This window comes from Xylocopa sonorina, chromosome 2 (genome assembly GCF_050948175.1).
Source record: "Xylocopa sonorina isolate GNS202 chromosome 2, iyXylSono1_principal, whole genome shotgun sequence".
NCBI classification, from domain to species: Eukaryota; Metazoa; Arthropoda; class Insecta; order Hymenoptera; family Apidae; genus Xylocopa; species Xylocopa sonorina.
The window spans coordinates 15,741,791-15,753,846 of NC_135194.1; the positions used below are offsets into that span (position 1 = coordinate 15,741,791).

The 12,056-nt window shown below is 39.9% G+C and overlaps 2 protein-coding genes across 2 annotated transcripts; both read left to right on the forward strand.

Annotated features, from left to right (window-relative positions):
* Positions 1-64: 64 nt before the first annotated feature.
* Cact (NF-kappa-B inhibitor cactus) lies at positions 65-6,923 on the forward strand. Its single transcript, XM_076909840.1, has 3 exons — positions 65-1,185; positions 2,396-2,748; positions 5,517-6,923. The coding sequence occupies exons 1-3, from the start codon at positions 737-739 to the stop codon at positions 5,909-5,911; spliced, it is 1,197 nt and encodes a 398-aa protein (XP_076765955.1). The 5' UTR covers positions 65-736; the 3' UTR covers positions 5,912-6,923.
* A 1,253-nt stretch (positions 6,924-8,176) lies between these two features.
* On the forward strand, positions 8,177-11,323 carry Stip1 (Stress-induced phosphoprotein 1). The gene is made up of 3 exons (XM_076909838.1): positions 8,177-8,618; positions 8,942-10,479; positions 10,570-11,323. Exons 1-3 carry the CDS (start codon positions 8,610-8,612, stop codon positions 10,640-10,642), a joined length of 1,620 nt encoding a protein of 539 aa, XP_076765953.1. The 5' UTR covers positions 8,177-8,609; the 3' UTR covers positions 10,643-11,323.
* The last annotated feature ends 733 nt before the right edge of the window (positions 11,324-12,056 follow it).

Genomic DNA, 12,056 nt, shown 5'->3' on the forward strand with positions numbered 1-12,056 from the left:
CCTTCCCCTTTGAGAGTTCACAAGCCGCCTTTACCGCCAGAGGCTCCACTGTGCACCACGGCCATCGTGGAAGTTATTCCGCGCGTCACCTAACGCTGTACGGTCAGTTCGTTTTCAGATAGCGTGTTGGGTGGTGTTTCGACGACGATTGTAAATTCGCACGATTATCGAACACACGTATCTATTATTTTCTCGGCCGCTTTTATTTGCCAAAAGTATACGCTTTTATTTACATAACCTTTTTCTCCGTAAAACGGTCTTCCACCAGTACCCACATGAACGCGAGATTATTGCGGAACAACTTGCACTAATCACGGATATCTACGAACACAGTCGAAACGAGAATGCGACGACAACGAGAGAGCGAACACACATAAAGGGGCCAGCTGTTCGAGGCGAACGACGATCGAACGATCGCTCGAACAAACGGAGCAGTGGCGTCGCTTGCGAACGAACGAAACGGAGACGAACGTGTTCTTGTTCGGAAAGAAAGAGAAAGGAGATAGAGGACGATCGAACGAAATTGTAAAGGTCGATTAATTATTCGCTGGGAAAGCTACGCAGAAGCGTCGCGTCGAGATTTTCGTGGAGCGTAGTGTGTACACAGTGCATCGCTTTGTGGTCCCGTCGCTGTGCGTGTATGTACGTACGAGTCGCGTGGTAGTTTTCCTTTCGACGAGCGGGAAAAGGTCGATCTTCGTGCGCGGATCGAGCATCGATATTAAAAAAAAAAAAAATGTGGCATCCGTCGAGAATGACACCGATGGAGGGCAATGTTCCAGAGAACAAGCAAGAGAAATACGAAGAGCAGCGTGATTCCGGCCACGTCGATTCTGGATTCCTCTCCAGCGGAAATCTCCAAGTTAGCTCGGAGCTCTGCGACTACGAATTGGGTGTTGCAATAACCGCACCCGTTGCCCCGGAACCAATGAGAGCAGACAGCGGTGTCGATCTTGGCTTGAGCGAAAGCTTATGCCAGCTCACGTTGAATCAAGTTACGTTGAATCCTCTATCGAGCAGAAAAATTCAGGTTGAACCGACCGTCGAATTGACCCCGGTGAGACCCGACAAACTCGAGCAACATGACGCTTCGACGTTCGAAGAGGAGACGCGTCAATCTCCCAAAAAGTCGCTCATTGAGGAACCTTGGCAGCTCTACTATACACAGGACGACGATGGTGACACGTGAGTAATCTAACCTTTTTGTAAACAAGTATTATTTACGGCACGCAGTTCCCACTTTATTTTCTCGCGCGCAGTTCCTTTCATTTTCGTAACTCGTAGCAATCTCAACTAGTTACAGTGAAATCGTAGAGACGTCACTTTTCTGAAAACTCCGATATGAGTAATGATCATTAACGAGCAAAACAAATTGCTACTTCGATTGTTACGTAGGTAACCTGTGTACGAATCGCGGCGCATGCCTCATCCTAGAGCAACCTGTAGCCGGTCTGATGCTTTTACAGCGACATTAATGTTTTCAAGTGTATCGATCGATAGTACGATAATAATAGCGTGCGCCATTCAGTGGACGTTTAGTCTTTGCACGATGAAACAATCACTTGATGATTTCCGTTCCAGCGGAACCATGATCACTTTTTCCTTGGTATCAAGTTCGTAGAATACAGAATTTTGTTTTAGATAAGCCTAGTTATCATTTTCGTAGAGAAAATGTTGCAGAGGTTAACATCGTTGAATGGAAGAAATCAATGAGTGGATTCAGGATTTGATTATATCATCGTCACAACTAGATGATGTTACCGAGTAGTATCTCAAGATAAACTGTTATTATCAGGCATAATTATTCCTTTTACGATTGCACGAGAAATATATTGATTCAAGCAAATATAGTCACGCGTTGTCGTCATGCACACGTGAATCGGTCGATTATCTCGTATGTGTTACACATGGCAAAGCACGTTGACCGATTGAACCGTTGCACACGCGAAATGCGCATCCACGATCTTATTAAATTATAATACGTCCGCCAAAGTAGTAAGAAACGATAGAATCGATGCTTGTCGCTGATAAGTTTCGGCTGAATTGATAAATAGCTACGCAATTCATTTGCATACTATCGTATGTAAGGCGAATAAAATACTTTATCATTGCACGCGTCATTAGTGAATGACGAAACATTGACCTTTACACAGAAAAAAAAACATATATTGTACGAAATGAGGAAAAAATCATAGTGGTACTGCGAGGTCGATATTGTACTATATAGCGTAAACACGTGGACTATCTCGAGTACCAACCAATGCAATATCTTGATTACTCATTAGAGGGTTTTACACTTTAAATATTTTATCGCACATGTTTCTCTTCTAGATTTTTAATTTTAATGTACTTATTAATGCACTGTAACTAACAGTATTTGTTGCATTTTTTCCAGACAACTGCACATAGCCATAGTGCAAGGCTTTCTGGAAGCTGCGTTCAGTTTAATAAGAATGGCACCGCATTTGTGCCTTCTGAATATACTGAACGATGATGGCCAGTCCCCGCTGCACCTGGCTGTGTTGACGCGACAGCCGAGGATCGTTAGGCGGCTCATTCTAGCAGGTGCAAATCCGGCATTGAGGAATTTCCGTGGGAACACGGCTCTTCACCTGGCGTGCGCGACGGGCGATCTTGCGTCTGCGAAGGCCCTTACGGATCCTTTGACGCCCGTTGAGAGGAATTACCTTCTTCCTGGCAAGAAGATACCTGCGCTGCCACAGAATCTCGAACAACGGAACTACGATGGTAAGCGACCGATTTATATGGCTCTGTACTTCTCTGCCCCTACCTTTTGTTCCAGCTCCGTAACGAGATTGTTGAGCAAACCGTTAGAGTTATTAACCCAGCGAAAAAATGCGGAGTGTCAGGTGCTTTCCGGTTTTTGTTTCGACAGTATGCAAGTTGCCTTCGCTTCACTTGACTACCATTTGAACTATGGTAACATTCTGCTGAATGAAAGGATGATTCGTATGGTAACACGGAACAATTTTATAACGCATCCTTCGGTCATGAATTCGTTGTTGAAAGTTTGACCAAAGCGTGAAGTACTGGGAACAAAGCATGTCCTTATTAAACGGACAATAAGAAGAATCGTGTGCAATAAGATAGTTTGATGGAGAGGGGAGTGCGCGTGACGCGAGTGTGGTATCGCTCGCGGAGAGAACAAACGAATCGCCACGGAAAATCCTAACAACTTTTACCGCATGAAACAACAGTCATTGGCATCGCGCCTTCGCGCTGAGAACAATCCTGTAACCACGATTATGCGTGGGTTTCCCATGACTTCATTGAGAATCGCGGTTGGCCCGTTATCCCGCTTGTTTCTGTTCGTGGAAAATCCATCAATTCGACGTACATTCGACATTATCGTCGGTTGATTACGATCCCGAGAAAAATTACCTAATTGCATTCGTTGCTTTCGTATCGCCAATAAATGAGGATTTTGAACAAAAATTTGCATATGTTTGAGCAAGCAGGAAACAGCTTCCGTTACAAACGTATAAACCAAAAGCGGTTGGATGCTTCGAGGAAAAGTTTAGTCACATGACTTTCCCATTGCCATTCTCATACGTGGTTCGTGCATCGTTCGCTGATCTCGAATAATATGATGATTCGCTGCTCTGCGATCGGCTGGCTCCGCTTTGTCATACGATCTTGGATTCCACACTGAACATAACAGATGGCAATGCGAGAAGATTCGAATGGTGAATGGTTGAATCCTTTTTTATGTTCCGGAATTCCTGCATAACGTCATCCTTCGCTCCATTCTAGGCTTACAGTATATGGTTGTACCACTTTAAAGCCGACGCGGTTGGCGTAACGGCTGATTTTGGACCATGACGGAACAAATTAAGTTGCCACTTTTGCCATCGTACAACTTTCGATTCCAAAGCTTGCGTGACTATCACTTAGACACTTGCGACGTACGTGCCGTCATACGTATATACCAATGACGTACGACGTGCTTTACGTTCTATCGATTTGGTAAAGAAAAGCGTAAACATTCACACGCGTAATTTTAACACGACGAGCGACGAAGTACAGATGTACTCGTACGAAGCTTAATTTTAGAAAGGTACGCTCACGATTTTGTTCGCGTCACGAATGACCAACAGCGTTAGGTGTTCGCATTACGGATGATCAATAGCGTTAAGGGTTCAAGTGTATCCGCGGTGAATCGGTTGTTGAGACGGTGCATAGAAAATTTCATGAATAAAGCAATTAGGCGATGTTTGGGGGGGGGGGGGGAGAAAGTAAGGAGGAAAGAGTGTTTAAGACTCGGAATACACATGACGGAATTTTGGCGCGTCGTCTGTGCGTGCGTGCACGCGTTACATCACGCACGACGCACGATGAGACAGAGAGAAGCCGAGAGAAGCAGATGTTTTTGATATTTAAAAATACCTGGCGCGCGACTATTTGCGTGTCGTGATATTTTCGCCACGATTCGACTTGATTCGACTCGGGAAACCCCACAACGGCGTGGAGGCTGGTGGACAAACATGAATGCTTTCACTCGTAGAACAGTTTTTTCAGACGAGGAATACATGGACGATAATTTCTTCTAACACGAACACATTCTACGTCATACCAGAGCACGAATGGATTGTGATTACAAGAACCACTGATGCCCAGCCATGCATATTGTGGCTGCAATACAATTTAGTACAGAATTCACAATGAAGGACAACTTAGTATGGAATAAATGGAGCATTTAAAGTGCATCAAATTGTACGGTGGATTGTTGGACTCGTACAATTTTTCCTGAACGCAAACAAGCGGTCGATGCGACAACTATAAATAACAGAAGGAAAAAAACTGGAGGAACAGATAAATATCTGAACGTAAATGCGAGCCATCTTGAAAATCGTTCAGCCCCGTCGAAGAAGATCAATCTTAATTGCAGATTACAAATACGATATTATTCGAGCATACTGGAAACTCATCGGTATACGTAACAACAATTTATTTTTCTACGCACCTCTGACACTGTCGCGTTTCCAATCTTTCGCTTGTCCGCGTTTCCATGGCTATACGTAAGAATAGAAAATACAAATATTTACATGGTAGGGATCGTTAAAGCTCCGTTGCGAGGCAGGTTTGGCTGCAACGAAATTAGTATAATTAAATTCCGCCAATGTATATGCTGCCGGTGGGTAACAAGGGAGGGTTAATTTTAGCCGGTTACTTTGATCGGCACGAACCTAGTTTGGACCGCGGGACGCCAGCCAAACCTCCGACGACAATGATTCACCGCGTCTTCCTAGTTCTATCTATATCTTCTAGAAGCATGTGACTCGGTCGCATCGTTATGAAGTATGTAAGTACGCGTTTCCATCCCCGTTGAGGTTTGTTGAATTAGAAAACAATACGATGGGGCAGCGTTGAAACGGCAAGACAGTTGGCTACACCCCCTCCCAACCACTTTTGTTCTGATCGCGAAACAATACACGAATAAATTCATTTGAACGAAATGAATCGTACAATTAATGGGGTTCTATTTCACGTTTCAGGAGAGATGTGTCTTCACATAGCAGCCGCGTCTGGCCAAGTAGAGCTAGTGCGGCTTCTTCTGCGTCTCGGGGCTGATCTCGAAGCCAGAGAGGCATTGGCGGGAAAAACGGCCCTTCACCTCGCTGTGGAACGTGGGTGTCGGTCGGTGGTCGAGTTCCTCCTCCAGGAGTGTAGACCTTGTTTAGATACACAGACCTACGCTGGGATCACCGCCTATCAGTTGGCACTCTGCTTCGATAGCCAGCTCGCGAGGGAGTTAGTAAGATTAGGCGCGACGCCGGAACCGCTGCCCGAGTCAGATTCTGACAGCAGCGACGAGGATGAAAACCCCGCGACTAATTATTTACCTGGCATCGCGAGACTTAGACAAAACGTGGTAGGCGTCAAAGTATAAAAGCACCAATCGATCCTAGCTGACTAGGCTATCAGCTTCTTGGTCGGTTGATGCTTAGCATAATGTAATGTGATTAGCATAACGCCGAGAAAACCATCTCGAACGATATATACGCGTATTTTACGCGCTATACATCGTTCGATCATCGAGGGTATTTTGAGAGGATGTTTCTCGCGACCACCATGCATCGCGATAGCGATATACGTAAATAGATATCGAAAGGAATGATTCGAACTCCGTCGAGTACAAGTATTAATTATATTAAATAGAATATGTTTTACTCATTTTTGAAACTAACCAACGATGATCAGTGTAAAACGTATTGTAAAAGCAACGAAAACGAAAGAATATACGAGAAAAAAAAATGATTAAAGACGAACAGAGACATTAGAACGAACAGATTAATAGTCTTTGATGTAAACGTGCCTCTGTGAGGAGTAAACTATTATATTTCGATGACGAAAGAAATAATAAGAAGTACGATTCTTATAATTGTACATCGACTGCAAAGGATTCACATTTACGCTTAGGAGACCGCAGGATCTCGTTCTGTAAATATAGTCGAAAGCATCAAACTTTTTTGTTCGAGTTGCGTGAGAATCTGATTTAAATGATAATCTGATATGAAATCCGATATAAAAAAAAGAAGCATAGTAAAATAATAAGTGACAGAACATTCGTAATTTCATTCTTCGTATTAAGGTGTACATACATATATTTATATTAGCTAAATTAAGTGATCGAAATAATACTTCTGAATAGGATTATTTATCTAGAAACCACATATACATATAATTTAATCGAGTACTGCGCCATAGTGCTTTGGTATTTTACCATGAATGTTTATAAATTTCCTCGTTCCCCAGCTCCTTGATGTACATATTCATATTTTGTTAGTATCGTACACGTGCCGTTTTTGCGGCACAACAGTACTAGAACGATAGCGTTAGTGTTGTTACATAACGTCCATAATTATTTTTTTAGTAATAAAAGACGTAAAATGTACCATAAATTTTGGAATTTCCTATGTCGATGAATATGAATCACGAACGGTTACTAACTTAACGCCAATAAATATGTACAAAATGTAGATAATTAGGGGGTGACGCATAGCTAATTCACGAAAATACAAAGGAAAATAGAACGCTGCGGTTAATTTTGCGAGAGTCAGTGTAAAAATGTGGAGCAAAGACCGGCTGTTAGTTATTTCGAGTCCGTATCGTGTAATGGTCTAGGCATTCCAAGAAGCCTGCTGACTTATTCCTTTTTGGTGGAGTTAGGTCTGCGAAGAGCACAGGTTCCGGGATATATTTGGATCTTGGAAAAGAGGGGATCCTACTAATCGCCTAATAATATTTTAGGGCGTAAGTATTATGCTGGCGGATTTATCTTATCGTGAAAAATGCAATAATCTCGAGATATTTATCTTTATAGAATATTACATTTTTTAAATCAAAGATTTAAAAAAAAAACAATTAATTGTACAGCAAAGTATTCGAGGGCAGACAAGAAGTAATTACATGAAGATAATATCGCGGTTATCGAACTGTTCACGTACGAAAAAATATGCAACACGACGAATATCTGGGATTCCCCAGTTACTCCAGTTCGCTAATGGAAATACCCGGTTCTGTGGCGACGAAAGTGCTGCCAGATCAAGCAACCTTGGAGAACGAAACATTTCAAAGTCATTCATACAATGCGCTTATATTCCTGAATCATTATTTATTTATTTTTTCGTTTTTAAACGTTTTAACGCTCCCTCTATGTTTAAATTTTACGATTTATTTATTTATTTATATTGTATATTCTATAATCTCAGAACCAGCTTCGATCAAAAGTATCTGTAAAACAGTTGACAATTAAATAGTTTCAGGACGCATTATGCCCATTGTACATCATACGTCGGCATGTTAGCGCGATATAATCGTATAAAATTTTAATCAGGAGCTGGCATATTTTTTTTAAGGACAGTTTAAGAGACTTATCATTAGTTGTAATAACGTTTGTCTGCGCTTTATACATATTTATTTAGTACATATTAAAACGTTAACACGTGTGTGGAAACCGTGGGATAAATGTAAATATATAATAGTAACATTTGAAGAATGAAAATAGTGTAAAATACAAATGAAAATAAAACATACACGATACAAAATATATGATATAAAATTATATGAATAGGTATATATACGTATATATACATATGTAAAAAGAAGTGTCGTATGCGAGATGATAGTACATTCACGGCTAAACTATAATTTATGTACTGAAATTTAATGTGCTAGGAACGTCAGGCGTTGCGAACGTGATAAGACAGAACGTACCAACAGTCGACAAAATATTATTGGATACAATGCGAATTGCGAAACATAGAATTTTATAAATGAACCTATTGTCCATCGCTTGATGTAACTGTTGGGAAGAATCTAACCTTATCTCCGGGCTGTATAAAAAAGAATAGGGCGCGTTCTCGAAGGTACTAGAAAATTGTCGAACATAACATCGCGGCAAGGCATTGCATAGAACAATTTATGTAGTTTTACGACAAACAAGAAGTGGCGCTAGTTGTCCATTTCTGGAGCTTTCTGAAAATCTGCGCCGGCTCAAGAGAGTAAGCAATAGTGAGCATTCACGAGTCATCACGCGTCTTCGTGAGTAGAAAAGAACGAGTACTATTGTTTCGAAGTCAAGCGTTATGGACCAGGTAAATATTCTTCTAACACTGATTGCTATTAAATATTTCCCGAGGTTAAAAAAACTGTTATTTTAAAAAGCACTGTGTTCCTTCGCGATATCATTCATTGAACACGCGTTGTTCTAAGTATTAGTAATACATGTCTTATTCGTTGCTCTCCGCATTGTTTTTCTCGTACATTCCATTGTGTTGCAATTAAGAATTTTAATTACTATTTTTTCGATTTCATTTCTCGTTCTCATTCTACAACGGTTCATATTCGAAGTTGAAAGTTTTGTTGCCCAATCATTCTGTCGTTTAATAGAGGACGGTTTTGTAACCTGTGATTACAGGTAAATGAGTTGAAACAGAAAGGTAACAGTGCTTTACAAGAAGGAAGGTATGAGGAGGCTATTAAACATTATACGGAAGCGATTGCTTTAGATACAAGCAATCATGTTCTGTATAGTAACAGATCTGCAGCATACGCTAAAGCAGGGAAATATGAACAAGCGTTGAAAGATGCAGAGAAAACTGTAAGTTTAAAGCCAGACTGGGGTAAAGGATATTCGCGTATGGGCAGTGCACTGGCTTACTTAGGAAGATTGCACGCGTCTGTTGAAGCATATGAAACTGGCCTAAAATATGATCCCGATAATCCCCAACTTCAAAGTGGTTTAGCCGAAGTCAAAGCTCAACTCTTAATGGCTAACAATCCTTTCAATAGACCTGATTTGTTCGTAAAGCTTGCGAGTGATCCTAGAACCAAAAACCTGTTACAAGATCCACAATATTTGAAACTTCTGGACACTCTTAGAAACAGTCCAGAAGCTACCCCTCAGATGTTGACGGATAAACGAGTACTCACAACTCTTGCTGTATTGATTGGTATGGACACGGACGTAGAAATGAGAAGCAGTGAGAACGAGCAATCGGAATCTCCCAAGCCCAAACAAGAACCACCTAAACCTCAGAAGAAGGAGGAAGAAGATTTGAGTACACCTAAGAAACAAGCGCAACATGAAAAACAGTTAGGAAACGAGGCTTATAAACAGAAAAAATTCGAACTAGCCCTTGAACATTATAATAAGGCAGTGGAGCTAGATCCTACAGAAATCATTTATTTACTAAACATAGCAGCAGTATATTTTGAACAAAAAGAATACGAAAAGTGTATTTCCCAATGTGAAATGGCCATTGAGGTTGGAAGGGAGAATAGAGCGGACTTTAAATTAATAGCTAAAGCATTTACCCGAATTGGTCACGCATATAAAAAAATGGGAAACTGGAAACAGGCAAAGATTTATTACGAAAAATCTATGTCAGAACACAGAACACCAGAAATTAAAACTCTCCTTTCAGATATTGATAAAATTATCAAAGAGGAAGAAAGGAAAGCATATATTGATCCGGAAAAAGCAGAAGAGGAAAAAGAATTGGGTAATCAAAAATACAAAGAAGGAGATTACCCAGCTGCAATAAAACATTATTCAGAGGCTATAAAAAGAAATCCAGACGATCCAAAATATTATAGCAACAGAGCTGCCTGCTATACCAAATTAGCAGCATTTGATCTCGGATTAAAGGATTGTGAGAAATGTCTTGAAATTGATCCAAAGTTCATTAAAGGTTGGATAAGGAAAGGAAAGATTTTACAGGGAATGCAACAACAGGGAAAAGCACTTACTGCTTATCAAAAGGCATTGGAATTAGATCCTTCCAATAGCGAGGCATTAGAAGGATATCGTTCGTGTGCTGTTTCGTTTAGTTCTAATCCAGAGGAAGTAAAAAAGAGGGCAATGGCAGATCCAGAGGTTCAAAGTATATTACGGGATCCTGCTATGAGACTTATATTAGAACAAATGCAGAGGGACCCTAGAGCTTTACAAGAGTAAGTGTGCAAAGTATTTATACATAATTGTATTAAAGTAAAATCTGTAATTTTGAGTCAGTACTGATGTTGACATTTTTCTGTTTGCAGCCATCTAAAAAATAAGGATGTAGCAGCAAAGTTGCAGAAACTCTTGGAATCCGGACTTATAGCTATTCAGTGAAAATTAAATATCTACATTTGTGCATAGCTCCTGTGCATGACATTTTATTGTCGCCAAGTTCCTTTGGTGTTAACGAAACAATGCTGTTCAACTCTATTTTTGTGTATTAGAAATATGTTATTTAACCGAACAGGCCGCTTAATGGCATATTCGTTGTATATCTATCTATGTTCTTGAGAGCCATTTTTCAAGTATAAGTTTCGTTGCACACAAGATACGTTTGTGTGAATTCGGTGGCCTTCTGGTCGTAGACCACTTTTGCATTGTAAATCCTGTTACAGTAGCTGTGCTATGTTTTAATATGTCTTATAGGGTACAACTCTATGAGAAAAAAACATATTACATAATCACATGCTTTTGCATAACTTTTGCATAAAATAACACTTTCAAATGTAAATCATTATCATCAAATATCAAGTATGCAATGATATCTTAAATTTGTTATGCGGTCTAGATTAAATGAAATTATTATATCAATCTCGATTGTTCTGGATAAACATTTCCATATGTTAAACTTGTATCTAGTTTTATTTTGTAAGCAAATACAGTTTTGGTCTTAGTACTAATACTGTTATAAGAATAATACTATAGCGCTAATAACAATGTGATTATAATAATACTTGTATATGGTTTATTTAAAGTCAAACTCGGTTCAATATAAAGATAAGATAAACAGCGTAATGATGGTAATGTTTTTATTATAATTTTACTCGCATAGACATGTAGGAAAATTTATGCGTTTATATTTCATCGTAATTTTTCATTCAGAACAAATTTACGTTATACATTGGTTCAACGTGTATGATTTTCTTTTATTCTAGTTTCTAAATGTTACAAGAGAGATTATCCCCTTTGACTTAGTGACTTAGTTCGTTCATGTTGGTAACGATTTAACTATTGGTAGAAAAGAAAAATTCAATTAGACAAGCATAATTAGTCAGACAAATCTTTGAACCAATTGTTTTAAAAATAAAGAATTATTTGCTGCGATATTATTTTGTTATAAAAGCATAAGATCGTAATATGTATTTATGGTATTTTAGTCATCGTCACGTATTTACACATATAGATATAACATAATTGCATATGCATGTATAGACCGATTGCAGCGCGACCTATCGCATCTATGGAACTGAACACGCGTGTGTAAGTGAGAGGCATTGAAACGTACATGTACGTGCATGTCGCATGAACAAATCGCACACATAACGGTTTAGTTCCGATAGATGTCGTAGACAGCGTTGCAGTCAATGCATTAACATTTTACATGACAGATTGTTGGCCCCGAAGTGAATCCGTTGAAAAATTTCAGACGAAAGATTGAACGCGAAACTGTGCCGTACGCTCGAGTGAGTCTTTTTTACGGTAAAAAAAGTGCGTGACGGGCGTCGCGAGGAGGACAGGGCACCTGAAA

What these genes read in the sequence shown, in the direction of transcription:
- Cact (XM_076909840.1), top strand. Translation starts at nt 737, where the DNA reads ATGTGGCATCCGTCGAGAATGACACCGATGGAGGGCAATGTTCCAGAG. An exon ending in CAGGACGACGATGGTGACAC is followed by an intron (nt 1,186 to 2,395) that starts GTGAGTAATCTA and finishes CATTTTTTCCAG; the next exon opens with ACAACTGCACATAGCCATAG. An exon ending in CGAACAACGGAACTACGATG is followed by an intron (nt 2,749 to 5,516) that starts GTAAGCGACCGA and finishes TTCACGTTTCAG; the next exon opens with GAGAGATGTGTCTTCACATA.
- Stip1 (XM_076909838.1), top strand. An exon ending in GACCCTAGAGCTTTACAAGA is followed by an intron (nt 10,480 to 10,569) that starts GTAAGTGTGCAA and finishes TTCTGTTTGCAG; the next exon opens with CCATCTAAAAAATAAGGATG.